Here is a 15,028-nt window from a genome sequence, read left to right on the forward strand (position 1 = left end):
ACATATTTATGAATGGGGTTATTTTAATAAATTCAGCTTTTTTTTTTTTTTTTTTTGTCTTGTGGATTATATGTAAACATCTTTTATGTAAAATATCTTACTCAGGACAGCACTAAATAAAAAATAACACGCATTTTGTATTATCTCCCTTATTTTGTTAAAATTATTAACATTTTCACAGATTCTGCAAGTGGTTCACATACTTTTTCTTGCAACTGTATGTACATAATGTCTCTCGTGAATCACCTTGCACTCTAGTTTCGTTGTACAATGTGTGCACGAATGGAATTATGAAATTATCATCCGAAATTGTCATAATGTTTAATTCATTTAAATGTTTAATTCATTTATTGGTGGTAACTATATAGGTTTTAGCGATCTTGAATAATGTTAATGCAACTATAATTAGCTGTATTCGCCTGTGGTTCGTGTCTCTTTAAATTTCCTGTCCTACTTTCAGCCACGTCATATTCAGGAAAACACAATGGCGGATGCCAATGCGGCAGTAGCTGTAGTGACAGTTTCATTGGTTGTTTTAGGACTATTATCGGGGTTAAGCTTATCGTGGGCTCTTTTACCAGTCGCTGTAGTGGTGCTTATTTTTGTACTAGCCAGTGGATTAAGGGGACGCGATGAACTTGCACATTTGAACGTTTGCGTGTTGGTGCTGGGAGATATAGGGCGCAGTCCGCGCATGCAGTATCATGCGCTCTCTCTCAGCAGACATGGATACAGTGTCACCTTAATTGGCTTTCTTGGTATATACATTTTAACGCATGCACTTCTCATTGCATCATTATGTGCTTTTATGCATGATACAAAATGCCCATAAATGTAGCCCCCATGTCTGAATTTAAGGCATGCTAATAAACTGTAAATCACTAAGATATGCATTACATATACAGGTCACAATGCTAGTTTTAGCACCTCTAACACTAGCATGTTGCTCACATAGGTACTAAACCTCATCAAGACATTCTTGAAGATGACAGGATAGACATACTTCCAATTTCAGAACTAAAGGGGCTTAGAGGTAATACAAATATATAAAATCTGTATAAAAAGATTACTTGCAAGCACAACAGACCATGCACAGTCATTCTGATATGAAGAATGTGATCTGCATTTTCCTTTCAGTTGGCCCAAAAATTTTCAGGTATGTTTCAAAAGTGATACTCCAGTCTTTCCAGCTGTTCTATGTGTTGATGAAGATTGAGGACCAAGGCTATATCCTTATGCAGGTGTCTGTCTCTTGTATTTAGCAAAGTAATTTCTATATCTGTTGATCTCTTAAAGTGACATTCTAAGTCACATTTTTGCATACTGTAGAACCCTCCTGGACTGCCAGCTATAGCAGTGACGTGGGTGGCGAGTCGTTTCAGGGGAAACCAGTTCATCATAGACTGGCACAACTATGGATACACCATAATGGCTCTTACTCATGGAGAGAATCATCTAATTGTCAAGGTGGCAAAATGGTAAGTAACACATGAAAATATCTCTTAAGGACAGTGTGTTTTAAGTGATATTTGGGAATCGTCTGAACTGTGTTTTTGGCAGGTATGAGAAGCTCTTTGGATGTTTCTCGGATCATAACTTATGTGTCACTAACGCAATGAGGGAAGATCTTCGGAAGAACTGGAATATTGAGTATGTTGAGTTTACATTTTTAATCAAATAATATTTGGTCTTTTATTATTTTTAATAAATTAATAAAACTTTAATTTCTTTACAAGACAAGCCAGTTAATCAATCTTGCAATTGTAGGGCAACCACGTTATATGACAAGCCACCCTCGATATTTAGAGAAACACCTTTGAAACTTCAACATGAGCTGTTTGTCAGAATGGGCAGTGTTTATTCACCATTTAGGTCTAGGTAAGTATTTTCACGTAGAGCCATTTGCTCTCATTCCATTAAGTCGCACAAATAGTATTTAATACCACTCAGCTCTGTTGTCATTTAGGTTTGTCATTTTGTTAATATTATAATTTTTTAGTTGTGATGTCACTAAGGAGCACATGGAACTGACAGCCTTCACAGAGCGTAACACTCAAACAGGTGCTGTGACGCGCTCTGCTGGACGACCTGCTCTGCTTATCAGCAGCACCAGCTGGACTGGTCAGTGCCGTTTATACTGAGCTATAGGGATATTATCCTTTGTTTGTTTAATTAAAATGTCCTAACTTTCATTATTTGTGTTCTCTAACAGAGGATGAAGACTTCTCAATTCTTTTACAAGCCCTTGAAGGTTATTATTTTTATTTATTTATCTTTCCATATACAGTACTGTTTGAAGTTAGTAAGATTGTTTTTAAATAAATGAATACGTTCATTCAGCAAGGATGCATTAAATTTTACAAAAAAATAAATAAAATGAAAAAAATAAAATTAAATGGTGTTCTTTTGAACTTTCTATTCATCAAAGAATCAAAAAAAGTATTAGTTTCCAAATAATAATAATATAATAATTTACAATATTATTGTTTTGACTGTTTTTTTTGTTTTTTTTTTCAAGTAAACTTTTAAAAAATATTTAAGAAATCTTACTGACATCAGACTGGTTTCACAGACTAGGTTTAGCCTGGTCCCAGACTAAAATGCATGTTTGAGCTGTTTTACATAAAAACAACTTGCACTGAAATATGTTAAAATTTTGTCTCAGGATGCACACCAGTAATGTTTTTTTTTTTCTTTTTCTAAGGCACATTTATAAAAGCTACTTAAATGTCCTAATTGAACTAAGGCCTAATCCTGGTTTAATCTAAGTCCTGTCTGTGAAACCAGGCCATAGTGTACCACAACCTTTTCTGTAATTTACAGTTGCATTACACTTTATGTATTCAAACCTATTACACTATGTAATCTCCCAACGTTTGATTTCTTTCCATCTCCAATAGAGTATGAAAAGTTTGTTGAGGAAGAAGACAAACTTCCATCATTGGTCTGTGTGATTACAGGTACACAACACTAACACTGGGTATCATTTGAATTTTAGTGATTTCGATTCCACTTCCGATTCTTATCAATTCCCAGTTTCAATTCCAATATGGTAAAAAAAAAAAAAGTCAAACACATTTATGTCTTATTTCTGTCTTTTTGCAAGACATTCTTTTGCAGCTGAATGCCATGAACAAAAATCAGCAGCCTAAAGAACAAATAACTAATAAACTAGACTAATATAAATTTAAAACATTTTATATATATATATATATATATATATATATATATATATATATATATATATATATATAATTTAAAGACAAGTATACAGTCAGTAATACAATAAGAACAAATTAGCAATAGCACAAATGAATACAACTGAACAAAGTTAAGAAATTGAAATCAAATGTAAAATAACACTGCATAGTTTTCTTTTTATGAATTAAATATAGATTAATCCTTATTAAAATTACAAACATTATTCAGTCAAGATCAGTGAGTGATTTCCTTTTTCTTTTGTTACTGTTCAACAGTAATGATAGATGACACCTAAAGACCTAATGCACGGATCCATAATACAGTTAAACATGCTTTTCTTTCTCAACTGTTTATGTACACTGAAGACATAACCAAGTGATTATGAGGATATTTTGACAATCTTTTGTGTATTTGTTCGTTGAAGTGCAAGAAGACGCGAAAGAGAACTCAATTCAGTATTAGTGCACTATATGAGAGGCGGCTTTTTGTGCGCACTGATGTGCCCAGCACAAAAACAGTACACAAGTGCCGAATTGAGTTTTCTTTCTGTGTTCTTGAATGGTTTAAAACCACATTAAAATTCCCATACAGGAATCGATAAGTGGAATCGAAATGTAATTTTCCGATTCCAGAATTGGAATCGATTTTTGATTCCCAACCCTACACAGCACTGAGTCTAATATGTATAAATGTCCATAAAGTCATCCGTGGACCAATGCCTGTGTTTGTGTTTCAATACAGGTAAAGGTCCTCAGAAGGAGTATTACAAGAAGCTGATTGACTCTAAAGAATTTCAACATGTCAAGATTTGCACTCCTTGGCTGGAAGCAGAGGATTATCCAGTTTTACTTGGTAAGAGGAACTCATTAACAGCAATGTAAACATTATGGGCCAGGTGTTCATCTTTTGCTAACTGCTGATTGTATTAGCTTAAAATACATGCATTTACACAAGTGTGCTGTTCTTTGATGTTTTTGACGCAGGTTCAGCTGATCTTGGGGTATGCTTGCACAAATCATCCAGTGGTCTTGACCTTCCAATGAAAGTGGTTGACATGTTTGGATGTTGCCTGCCAGTCTGTGCCATACACTTTAAGTGGTAAGAATGATCTCTTATGCTAACATATGTTGGGCATCATGCAGGAAACAATTACATCAGCTCATTCTGTATTTTGTTAGCTTGCATGAGTTGGTGAAACATGAGGAAAATGGGCTCATTTTCAAAGACTCCAGCGAGCTGTCTGAACAGTTAAAGGTAAGACGTCTGTTAATAAAAAGTAGTTTGAGATTCAAGATCAAGACTTTTTCCTTAAACATCTGGAATCCCTTGTAATAAATGTTCATGGCTAATTCTGGTATCTCTGTAGCTTCTGTTTTCAGACTTCCCTAGTGATCAGGGGAAACTGGGCATCTTCAGGAAGAATATAAGGGAAAGTGGGCAGCAGCGCTGGGATGAGAACTGGGACCATAACGTTCTTCCGCTTATTAAAGAGCACTGCGACTGACCAACTTGGTGATGGGCTCATGTAGCATCCTCTCAAATCCTTTGACTCCCATTCTATGGAAAGTTACTGTCAGGTATTTGCACAGGGTACATATTTTTAAGCTGACGTTCCCCACAATGGGACAGTCAGCATTCCAGCAATGCCATTGGGAAAGACTTGAATATGAGAATATAAAGCACACTTTCCTTGTAAATAATATGTAAATAAACACTTTATTACAAAGAAATTGTTTTTGTCATACATATATTTTGATCATTTCTATAGTAGAGGTTCGGTTGTATGGAAATACTTGAGTAACAGAATCTTTCATGATGACATGTCTCAGTCCAGCTCTTTCTGTAAATAAAAAACATTTTGCTCATTATGAAGAATCAGGAATAATTAATATGTTTTAAATCAATAGTGTAATGGAATAAAATATTAATATGAAACCTACCTAATTCTTTCTTGAAACAGTCATACGTCTGTGGGTTACGTACAGCAGATACAATGTAAACATCAGGATGGTTTTCTTGAACTTTGCAGTTCAGAAGCCTGCTCAGCAGCTTCACCAAGCAAGCAATTACATCAGGATCGTACACCACATCTGGTTCAAACAAACACAGTAATGTTACTGAAAACTTCTCAAGCATTATACTTTCATTTGAATAGGCATGATTCAGAGACCTTCTAATCATTAAATGAGAATAAATCACATTTGAAAATGTGTGTGTACATTTTATAATGTATGTGTAATCTCGAAAATATCCCTGGGTTTTGTGTCACCTGCAGCAATGATGGTGTTGGCCTGTATTCTTTGCAGCTGCTCGACAGACACATTTTCCCAGTCCAGTTCCTCAACGCTCACTGACGCACTGTTGCTGTCAGAGTTAGTTAAGCAGTTTGTGATATTGTCCTTCAGCCTCTGAAGCACAGTGTGATGGCAGTCGCTGAAGATGTATTTGGTTGGGCTGGATGACCGACATATTACAGTGCCTGTAAATCCAATTCCACTGCCCAGCTCTAGCACTGTCCTGCATGTACAGCCCAAATGTAAAGTTATAGCAGCATAAATGTAATAATTTAAACAATTAACTAAACAAAGTCACTTCAATCACTCCATTATAAGTAGCTTCAGTCACTCTGTTCTTGTTTCTCATACTGTTACATCATATATACACTACTGTTCAAATGTTTGGGGTCGGTAAGATTTTTTTTTGTTTGTTTTTTTTACTAATTATTACTAATTTTTTTACTAATTATGTTATCAATAAGATAATGTAAGTGGATTTTTTATATTATTGCTGTTTTTGTACTTACTTGATGACAGAGCAATAGCGCAGCATCTTAAATATTTGTAATGAACTTTATGCCCCCCCCCCCCATAATATTACTTAAACATTAAATGGCAGTAATCCCAGATTTTCAGTCTCAGATTTTTGGAGATGTATCCACTGTATCTTATAAAATTATATAATATAAAGAAATAAATGTAATCAAGCAGAGAGTTATGAAGTGTCAGACTTGCTTGCTTTTGAAGATGTGTGTATTTTCCAGAGCCCATTCAGCCAGGTACAAGGCAGCCTCCCAGGTAACCAGACCGGTGGTGCCCTGAGAGATGAGGGCCACGTTCTCTGCTAGACTAACCGCATCTCCTGTTGGCTTTTGAGATTGAACACTTTCTGATATTAAATTCTGTTATAAGGAATAAGTTCTAGTGCTAAAGTGATCTAACTTACCAGTAAGTAGGTTTTGTAGCACAAGTCCTCCTCCTGACCAAACATGAGCTCTCCTAGTGCTTCATACAGTACATCCAGAGGTTCTGCAGCTATCGTCTCATGCTGCAAAAAACAAAAAAACTTAACTAAACAAGCAGTATCTCAATATCAGAAAGTGTGTAAAGCATGTTTTATGATTGTAAAGAAATAAAGCCAACCTTTTTTATCAATTCTGTTAGGAAGCGTCTTCTGTACTTTAAAGAGGGGGGGTTCTTGAGACAAATGGGATGCAAACATGTCTGCGAAAAAAAAGAAAAAAAAAATCTTTAATTTTATTGATTGACTCATTCATTCAGTTTCACAGTAGCTTCTTTACCTTCTGAAGAATGTCCATTATGATGTCTGAGGTTTTTGAAGTTGTAAGTTCTTTGTCTAAAAACTACAAGAACGTTATTCATGAAACAATAGATGACCTAAAAAATACATTGTTGCAAGCAAATGTGCTACTTACATCCCATGGAAATGTATTTAAAAGACACATAGCGAAGAAGTTCACTTGAAAGGTGTGTATAACGTCTTTTCTAGTTTTATGGCCCATTCCTACCTCCTCTTCAACTTTCATTTGAGCTAATCTCTTTAAAACACGCAAATATGCCGAGACTACGGAAGATGCATGTGTGAACTCTATGGTGAATTTCTTCGTGTGTCTCAGTCCACATATTTTGTGGTTCCAGCGCCACCTGCCGGGTTGGTTGTGCAACAACTATAAATAATATGGCTGTGTCCGGTAAAATCAGCCTCGCCCACTCTCAGCAAGTAGAGTTTTTGTTATTTTCTAAAAGTATTTTATAAATGTATTTAACTTGAGTTGAACCATACATTACAAAATGTTCTTCATCTGGCATGCTCATTTTAAAGCTGCAGTCCGTAAGTTTTGCCTCTTTGTCGCCATCTCTGTTTGAAACCTGCAATTGCAGTTATTTGCGGAATTATCTTCTTTACGTGGTGGGTTGTGCAGATGAATCTAATGTTTGCTGTCAGTCACCACATCGGTGTGGATACTGTACTTCAGAATCACAGATTCTACATCTTGGAAGTATGACCAAAATAAGAATTTTCACTGGAAAATGTAACAAGTAACATGTCTGTCACTTTTGTTCTGATCAACTGAGAAAAAAGCATTAGCCTACAATAAATCGTGCTGCCAATGGTGATTAAATCTAACAATCGCTTAGCTCGGATTACGTCAAACCATGCAAATTATTGTTATTGTTATACTTTGTTCTCAAATTGTTGATGTTAACAACATCTGCATTGCGTGACTATGTGTATTTAGTGTGTATTAGCGTTACTGTAGATTTCAATTTCTGTAGCCCCTCCGCAATCCGAAGTCTTTTGCTTTTGACTACGGGTGAATCTCCAGTTGTCACTGATGATTGTCATTTGGACCTTTCTGGATTACAATCCACCATCAAAATAAGTTTAATTATTGCAGCTGCTGTGAGAAATGATCCGACATCCTCATATGTGATTTGGCATACTAGCTGGGACTCTTCTTTATGTAAACAGATGTGATGTAATGACGCAAAGACGAATGGCGGCATGCTTGAATTTCCCGTGGAAACCTACCAGTACAACCCGAATTATAAAACATTATTACAAGCTTACCGTTGTGAATCGGGCTAAGGTAAGGAGATCGTTTTGAACACTGGCTGGTTATGTACTTGCTCAAAAATTGATTTTGAATAATTTTTAAACAAAAAAAGATACGGACTGCAGCTTTAAGTGTGCAATTATGTAGAGGGCGTTCTTTGCAGATGTGACGGGCGTGGTTGGTGTTGGCGTAGCTTTGCGTGGGCGTGGCTTGGACGTGCAGGACGCACAGAAGACTCTTCTCCTCTGAGCATCTTGATGATGATAAAATAAAGATGGGCATGCAGCTACTATCTGAGGTTGCTGCTGCTGCCAAAACATTTTATTGCCTGTGCATAATTGTGTAAATACTTTCTAAATATTTTCTCTGACTGACCAGATGACAAAACCGAAATCCTGAGATGAGTTATTATTTTTCATTTTCTCAGTTGGACATTATTTTTTTTTTTAAGTTAATCGGTGTTTTCGCTCTGTGTGAGAAAAGGGGCATAGACTATTTGTAGAAGACACTCTTTCAGGGGCGGATCTACCGGGGTGGCAACCCTGCCACCCTAAGAAAAAGCTTTGCCACCCCACGTGCCACCCCAGAATTATCACAGAATAAAATATAAATGTTAGCAGTGTTTCAAATACTGCTTTTCAGCAGCGGCGCTTCAATGTGATGACATAAAAAAGACAGCGTAACGCAAAATAATGGCAAGAAAACACGTCTTTCAATAAACTGTGCATGATGGTTGCGCGCCCAGTGTAGTCAGTTTCATTAACAAATGACTCTTATGAACCGGTTCTTTGTGAGTCAAAAACACACAGCGCAGCCAAGTTCACTTATGAAATGTTATTCCATTTGCTCGTGAATCAGAAAAGTACTGCTTCTCGGCTAACTCAGAAATGTAATCCCATCCGAATATGATTCATTTCATAATTTTTGCTGGCTTGTCATAAAGCCAAATTAAATAGTTTGGTCAGTTAGGCCAGAATAGATAGATGTTCTGGGTGTTTGCTAAAGTGCTGCTAGGTGGTTGCTAGGCTCTTGCTATGCAGTTGCTGGGGTGTTTGAGTATGTGGTTGATAGGGTGTTCTGGGTGAACACACACAGACATTCCCACCTCTGGTAATAACAGAAACTCTAAAATTGTTTGCAAAACTGTGGAAATTCAAAAGTTTTTGTTCTTTAACTTGCACTAAAACGTGATTTATACCATCGAAGTAGCCTATGTAATGTTGATAAACCTGCTCATCTCCTTTAGTGATACAAGCTCAGACTCATTTAGAATCTGTTAATGTTTTTCATATAGTGTCTTGACTTGGTGCCATAATGAATACTGAAATCTTGATATTTATTTATTTTAAACAGTATAGTGGTATAATTAGTATTGTATGTGGTAATGCAATATTTGTACACATGTATCTCCAAAAATGGGCGCTTGCTTTGGCGTTGCCACCCCTCATAGACCTCATGCCACCCCTTTGCCACCCTATAAATAATTTTCTAGATCCGCCCCTGCACTGTTTAAAAATCAATAAAATGATTATCTGTAAAATTTACTGTGCATTAAGCTGACATATTGCAGATATCTATTTAGGGGTCTCCTAAACTTCTCACTTCTTTAAAGCATTTCCTCAGTTTGCGATCAGTAGCTAGCCTAGACACATCCTGGAGCCCTATAAAACATGTTTGCGGTTAGACTACATAACTTGCTTTCAAAACAAACCTGTTGCTAATGTGCTGAATTTCTTGGTTGTACAGTTCAGGTAAATGAGTACCCTAAACGACACAGTCGTGTTAAAATGCTCGTCAGTTTCGCAAAGCAGCGCAAATGGTCAGTAGGCTACCACACCCTTATGTCACCAGCTCCAAAATTACTAAGTATTCCAGCACTCAGACTACAAATACATCACCTCTGATACCAACAACTCATTATTGCGAATTTTCCTTAAATGATCAATGTATTTTACAACGTGTGACATTTTTCAATACCTCCATAAGCCTGTCAGTTGTATTACGTGTTTAATTATCTTGGAAACAGAAGCCAGTTATTTTAATAAAGCATTAATAAGTAGATTAGTTATGGGCTACAAGCGTATAATTACATTAATTATGTTCTGCTCGCAACGTACAGCAGCATTCACTGTGGTTAAAGCTTTGTTTTAATTAATCAGATGTATTTATAGCGTATTACCAGGGTATGCCTAGAAATAGACTCCATACAGCAACTTCACATAACTCTTTTACGATTGGTCGAGGTTGAGTAGGCAAAGAAATCCAATTGGGTGGAATAAAGATCGGTCATCTGAAGATCTGAACACTTCTAGTTCGCAGTGGACATAAGAAGCCCTCCACAGCACGCGAATTTTCTCCCAGACGCTTGATTTCACTTCACTGTGGGTTTCAGAGGAAGTCAAAATGAGCGTGAGTAATTTTAAAACACATCATCGATACATTATTCCTTTCTTTTTATGTCAAATGGTCTGTGTATGAGTTGTTTATAGGCTAGAGAGCATATGTCACAATGTATTCTGCACATCATAAGTTACATCAAATAGCCTAGCTAATATCTTACAGTATGTAGGCTACTCGTAGCAGCTGAAGTCAGGTGTTTATGTCTGTTGATACTGTTTGTGTGTTTGGTGCATAGTTATGATAGAATCGTGTCTACTGACTTGCACTGCTCATGGGTGTGACCTTCTCGTATCTCAATGCACTTAAACAGTTATACAGCTAAGTTGTTAGTTTCATCATCAGATTCATTTCTATCATAATGTTGTACTGGTCAGTGACGTTTTTCCCCCTCAAAAATATTAAGAAATGCAATTCATAAAAAAATTGTTTTACCTCAGATAGAAAGAGTAGATAGAAAGTATCGTTAAAAGGCTGAAGTTGCTGGAAGAAGTTTGGAACAAAGTAGAGACTTTTACGTTATAGAAAAAGGTAACACTGTTTCCACAAAAATATTATCAACTGTGATAATAATAACAAAAATTTTACTCAGTATGTTAGAGTGATTTCTGAAATATCACGTGACACTGAAGACTGGAGGGAGTTTTTTTTTTTTTGCAATTTAGAGTCATTGAGTTTAGTTTTATATGTGAGCCTTTTCATGGAGCAATGCAGCCATAATCAAATAATGGAAAATGAATTATGGTAAGTTTAAGACAGAGGTTAGCTTTATAGCTTAGGTTATTGGGTTTGCAATGCATGTAAGTCTGTAACCCTTTGGAATTTTAGGGTAATTTATCATACCTTAACATGTTTAATCCTCTGGCATTTCTACAGATGAAGCAAGACTGGCCAATTCGAGCCCAACTATGGTCTAAAACCAGTACCCGGGGCATTGAAAAGGAGACCTTTAGCTTACTTTCTCTCTTCTTTCTCTCACTTTCTCCCTTTTCTTCACTTTCTCAGAGGAAGCAGTGTGACTCATTAATTCCTCGCAATGCTAAGACTAGTATCACCAGCCAGTTTCCCTTTTGCGGTTAAAATAAGCAATTTAGAAAGTTGAGAAAGAAAGAGTGAGACGTATCGCACTGCTCTGAGAGTGTCGTTCTACACACCAACTAATGTGGAAAGAATTCACCTCTGTTACACACCTGTTCATTCTCAATCTAAGTGCCTTTTTCCCTTCTTTTCCTCCTCCATTCTCTCTTTTGAACATCTTTTCTGTCCACTTTTCAGCCAGCTGTAGCCTATCTCCTTTGCCATCATTAAAACAGCTGTAAAATCTACTTTCCTTGGCAGCTGTGAATCACAATAGAGCCTCTGTATAATTCAACTTGTGATTTTGCAGCTGCTGACCCGTCTTGGATCTGCACAAGAGATGGCATGGCCACTGGTTTTTACAAGATTGAATGACTAAGTCGTCATGAAACAGAAGTTGCGATAGTCTTTTCTTCCCTATTGTGGCCTATATCTGAGTGAAAAGACTTCTCGAACAAGAACAGATGTAGGGCGGGACTTGATTCTGTCCATTGGGAATTGATTGGATTGTTGGATGGTTGTGGTTGCTATTGCTGTGATGTCATGTGAGTGACAGGTTGCCCTGCCCTCACGCCAGTAAACTCATCATCAGAGAAGAGAAGAGATGTTTACGATGGCACATGAATTTTATAGAAAAAAAAATATGATGTGTACTGGTAAATCTTTTTTTAAGTGAATACTGCACAATTCCATAAAAAAAAAAAAAAAAAAAAAAAGAATTGTCCATTTTGATTTCATGGCTTTAAGAAATAGCTCTTCTTGTATCCATAGAGGTTTTCCAATAGAGCAACCATGCCACATCTGCAGTTTTTTGAAGTCTGGCTCTTTGCCTTTTACCATTGGACCAGGATTTTCCTTTCAATGCATAGGAAAATTTGACTTTTGTGAGGCTGATTCTGTGCACTCCATCATTACAGCTACAATCTCTCTTTGGTCTCTAGGGAAAACCAGGCACAGTGCCCAGCTGTACAAGTCAAATTTAAGTGGATACACATGTTCTGCTATTTATACTAGCAGTGTGTATCCCAAATAAATCAGTCTGTGAGATATACAAAAATCAAACGACTGTAGATAGAATAAAGAGTAACATGAGCTCTCACTCTGTCTAACAGGGTGTGATTGTGCAGAATATGTCCTTCAAGGTGGGACAGACTTTGACTGTTAATGGAGTCCCCATGGCCGATTCTACAAAGTAAGCCTCTGCAAAGTAACTTTTCGAATTCAAGATGTTAATTGCAACAGGAGTTATACTGTATCTCTCATTTGCTCTATTGCAGTTTTGCCATTAACATTGGTCACAGCGCTGAGGACATCGCTCTACACTTGAACCCTCGTTTTGACGCCCATGGTGACCACCACACTATAGTCTGCAATTCATTCCATGGTGGCAGCTGGTGCGAGGAGCAGAGAGAGAGCAGCTTTCCATTTAATCAGACTGAGGATTACCAGGCAAGACACAAGACTTTCATATATATCTTAATGTAGCTGCTGTTTAAGCATAAACTTAAAGGTAATAATAATAAATGAGCTGTGGGTGGAATATAATGCCCAAAGGTCTGCAAATGCATATGCGAAAAACTCCAGCTCGGTTTGAGGGCTGGTTGAGATGCATTAGTAGTGTGTTGAAATTCGCCATTATGGTAAGGATTGTGACATTTCCATAAAACACTTGAAGTGGTTAACCAATTACAACACACTGGTCCAGCCAACCAATCAGAGCACATTGTGCTTTTCAGAAGCTTCATTGAGACAGGAACTAAACAGAGCGTTACTGTCAGACTGGGAAGAGAGGTGCTGCAACAATGTCAAATATGTGAAAAATAATGTGATCTTTGAACATACAAGCATGAAAGCCTATTCTAGTAGAGTCTAAAAACAAAATCAAGATTTTGTAAAAGGGCATAATTGGTCCTCTTTAACTAGCATGCTATCTTATTTCTTTTCTTCCTTTAGATAAAAATCACATTCACCAATGAGGATTTCCTGGTGACTCTTCCTGATGGTTCTCAATTTCACTTCCCTAACCGTCAAGGTGCTGAGAAGTACAAGTATATGCACTTCGATGGCGAGGCCAAGATCTATGGAATTGAAATCAAGTAAAATTAAAAGAAGGCTCACTGTTGTATTCTGAATGCTGAATGATTCTTTGCCTTATTTTGTCACTTATCCAGCTCTGTTCTTCCACAGTTTTCACTTACTCAATATGGAGTATCTCAATCACAATCTTATCATTTGTATTCTAAATCAGCATTATAATTTTGCTGTGGCACTGCCTATCTAAACCACTAGAGGGAGCGCAACTACAAAAAATTGCCATGAGCTTTAGCGGTAGGCCTATCACAGGTAGTTGACATTTTCCAACTAGATTATTTTTCCTACTACTTTTCTATAATACAGCATCATATTCTTAAATCTGGTTTATAACTAAAGCAAATTCACAATCTATAGCTGTTGGCAGATATAAATGAAAATAAAATCCTGTTTTCACCAATAAACTAAGCCTCTTAGTCTTTTTGTCTGTTTAATGTGTTCAGACAGAAATGTCTTTTCTTCATGTTATGTTTAAGTTTAGCTATGCTTCATTTTCATTATTAGAGGATAAACAAACTGATGGAGAAGATTGAGATTGAAACAAAAGCTTTAATTACATCAGGTGCTTATCATACAAACATGTCAGAAATAGGAAGTCCCACTGCCAGTTTAAAATAGGTCATTCATGACATGATTTAAATATTCAGTGCATGAGAAATAAACAGCACAGTTCAAAGGTGATTTTCTTGAAATTGGCATTTTTTTCTGTGGTTAGAAACAACAGAAACTTGGTATAAATTATCTTAAACCAACAGACAAATTATTAAATTTAGTCATGGTACTCGGCCTACATCAAACAATTGATGTGCAAGGCATTTCTTTAGTTTGAAAATAGAAAAACACATTAATATAAGGGGAATACTAAATAAAGACTGTCACACACACACACACACACACACACACACATATATATCATCACTTTGGTGGTAGTGATTAAGTATTGGTTAAAAATGTACTATACTAGACTGACAGCTCAAGCTGTGCAGTTAATGAGTGCACTGTATTGTAAAATAAAATATTACATGAATATCATGAACTTCCAATATGTTCATAATATACTGTAAGTTCAAATGTTTGATGTCTTTGAAAGAATATCAATGATTTCCATAAGGTTCAATTGTTTTTGCCATATAGAGCCAATAAATTAACTTTGTGTGTGTGTGTGTGTGTGTGTTTTAGTCCTGGCTTCAGAAAGTAAAAAAAACCCTGAACTATAAGAGAGAACACTTTTAAATGATTCATCCAATGACAATGAAATTGTACACTGCTTACTGTCTCTTCAAAAGGAAGAAGCCAATGCCCTGCATATTTCCTGTACTGCCAAAGAAATCTTTTAAAATACACACTTCAGATCTCAACAGCTTCTTGGCTTTGGGAGATGAATAGCCAGCATACCTTCACAGAATC

At 36.5% G+C, this 15,028-nt stretch overlaps 3 protein-coding genes across 6 annotated transcripts; 2 read left to right on the forward strand and 1 right to left on the reverse strand.

Annotated features, from left to right (window-relative positions):
• Positions 1-470: 470 nt before the first annotated feature.
• alg1 (ALG1 chitobiosyldiphosphodolichol beta-mannosyltransferase) lies at positions 471-4,931 on the forward strand. 2 transcript variants are annotated; one of them, XM_051888077.1, is made up of 13 exons: positions 471-758; positions 956-1,033; positions 1,138-1,241; positions 1,330-1,478; positions 1,561-1,650; positions 1,768-1,878; positions 2,000-2,121; positions 2,213-2,251; positions 2,901-2,960; positions 3,943-4,053; positions 4,185-4,299; positions 4,380-4,455; positions 4,568-4,931. In XM_051888077.1, exons 1-13 carry the CDS (start codon positions 485-487, stop codon positions 4,703-4,705), a joined length of 1,467 nt encoding a protein of 488 aa, XP_051744037.1. In that variant the 5' UTR covers positions 471-484; the 3' UTR covers positions 4,706-4,931. The 2 variants fall into 2 exon arrangements, with proteins under 2 accessions (XP_051744037.1, XP_051744038.1); XM_051888078.1 differs by lacking the exon at positions 956-1,033.
• eef2kmt (eukaryotic elongation factor 2 lysine methyltransferase) lies at positions 4,899-10,407 on the reverse strand. Of its 3 annotated transcripts, none has more exons than XM_051888081.1 (8): positions 6,914-7,141; positions 6,779-6,834; positions 6,621-6,701; positions 6,424-6,525; positions 6,213-6,346; positions 5,471-5,718; positions 5,142-5,291; positions 4,899-5,041 (listed from the first exon to the last, which is right to left on the reverse strand). In XM_051888081.1, the coding sequence occupies exons 1-8, from the start codon at positions 6,918-6,920 to the stop codon at positions 4,941-4,943; spliced, it is 879 nt and encodes a 292-aa protein (XP_051744041.1). In that variant the 5' UTR covers positions 6,921-7,141; the 3' UTR covers positions 4,899-4,940. The 3 variants fall into 3 exon arrangements, with proteins under 3 accessions (XP_051744041.1, XP_051744040.1, XP_051744042.1); XM_051888080.1 differs by having other exon boundaries at positions 6,779-6,841; positions 6,914-7,140; XM_051888082.1 differs by lacking the exons at positions 6,779-6,834; positions 6,914-7,141 and adding an exon at positions 10,236-10,407.
• Positions 10,310-14,025, forward strand: LOC127509406 (beta-galactoside-binding lectin-like). The gene is made up of 4 exons (XM_051888083.1): positions 10,310-10,465; positions 12,643-12,722; positions 12,808-12,979; positions 13,484-14,025. The coding sequence occupies exons 1-4, from the start codon at positions 10,460-10,462 to the stop codon at positions 13,628-13,630; spliced, it is 405 nt and encodes a 134-aa protein (XP_051744043.1). The 5' UTR covers positions 10,310-10,459; the 3' UTR covers positions 13,631-14,025.
• The last annotated feature ends 1,003 nt before the right edge of the window (positions 14,026-15,028 follow it).

This window comes from Ctenopharyngodon idella, chromosome 3, assembly GCF_019924925.1.
Source record: "Ctenopharyngodon idella isolate HZGC_01 chromosome 3, HZGC01, whole genome shotgun sequence".
In the NCBI taxonomy this organism is placed as follows: domain Eukaryota; kingdom Metazoa; phylum Chordata; class Actinopteri; order Cypriniformes; family Xenocyprididae; genus Ctenopharyngodon; species Ctenopharyngodon idella.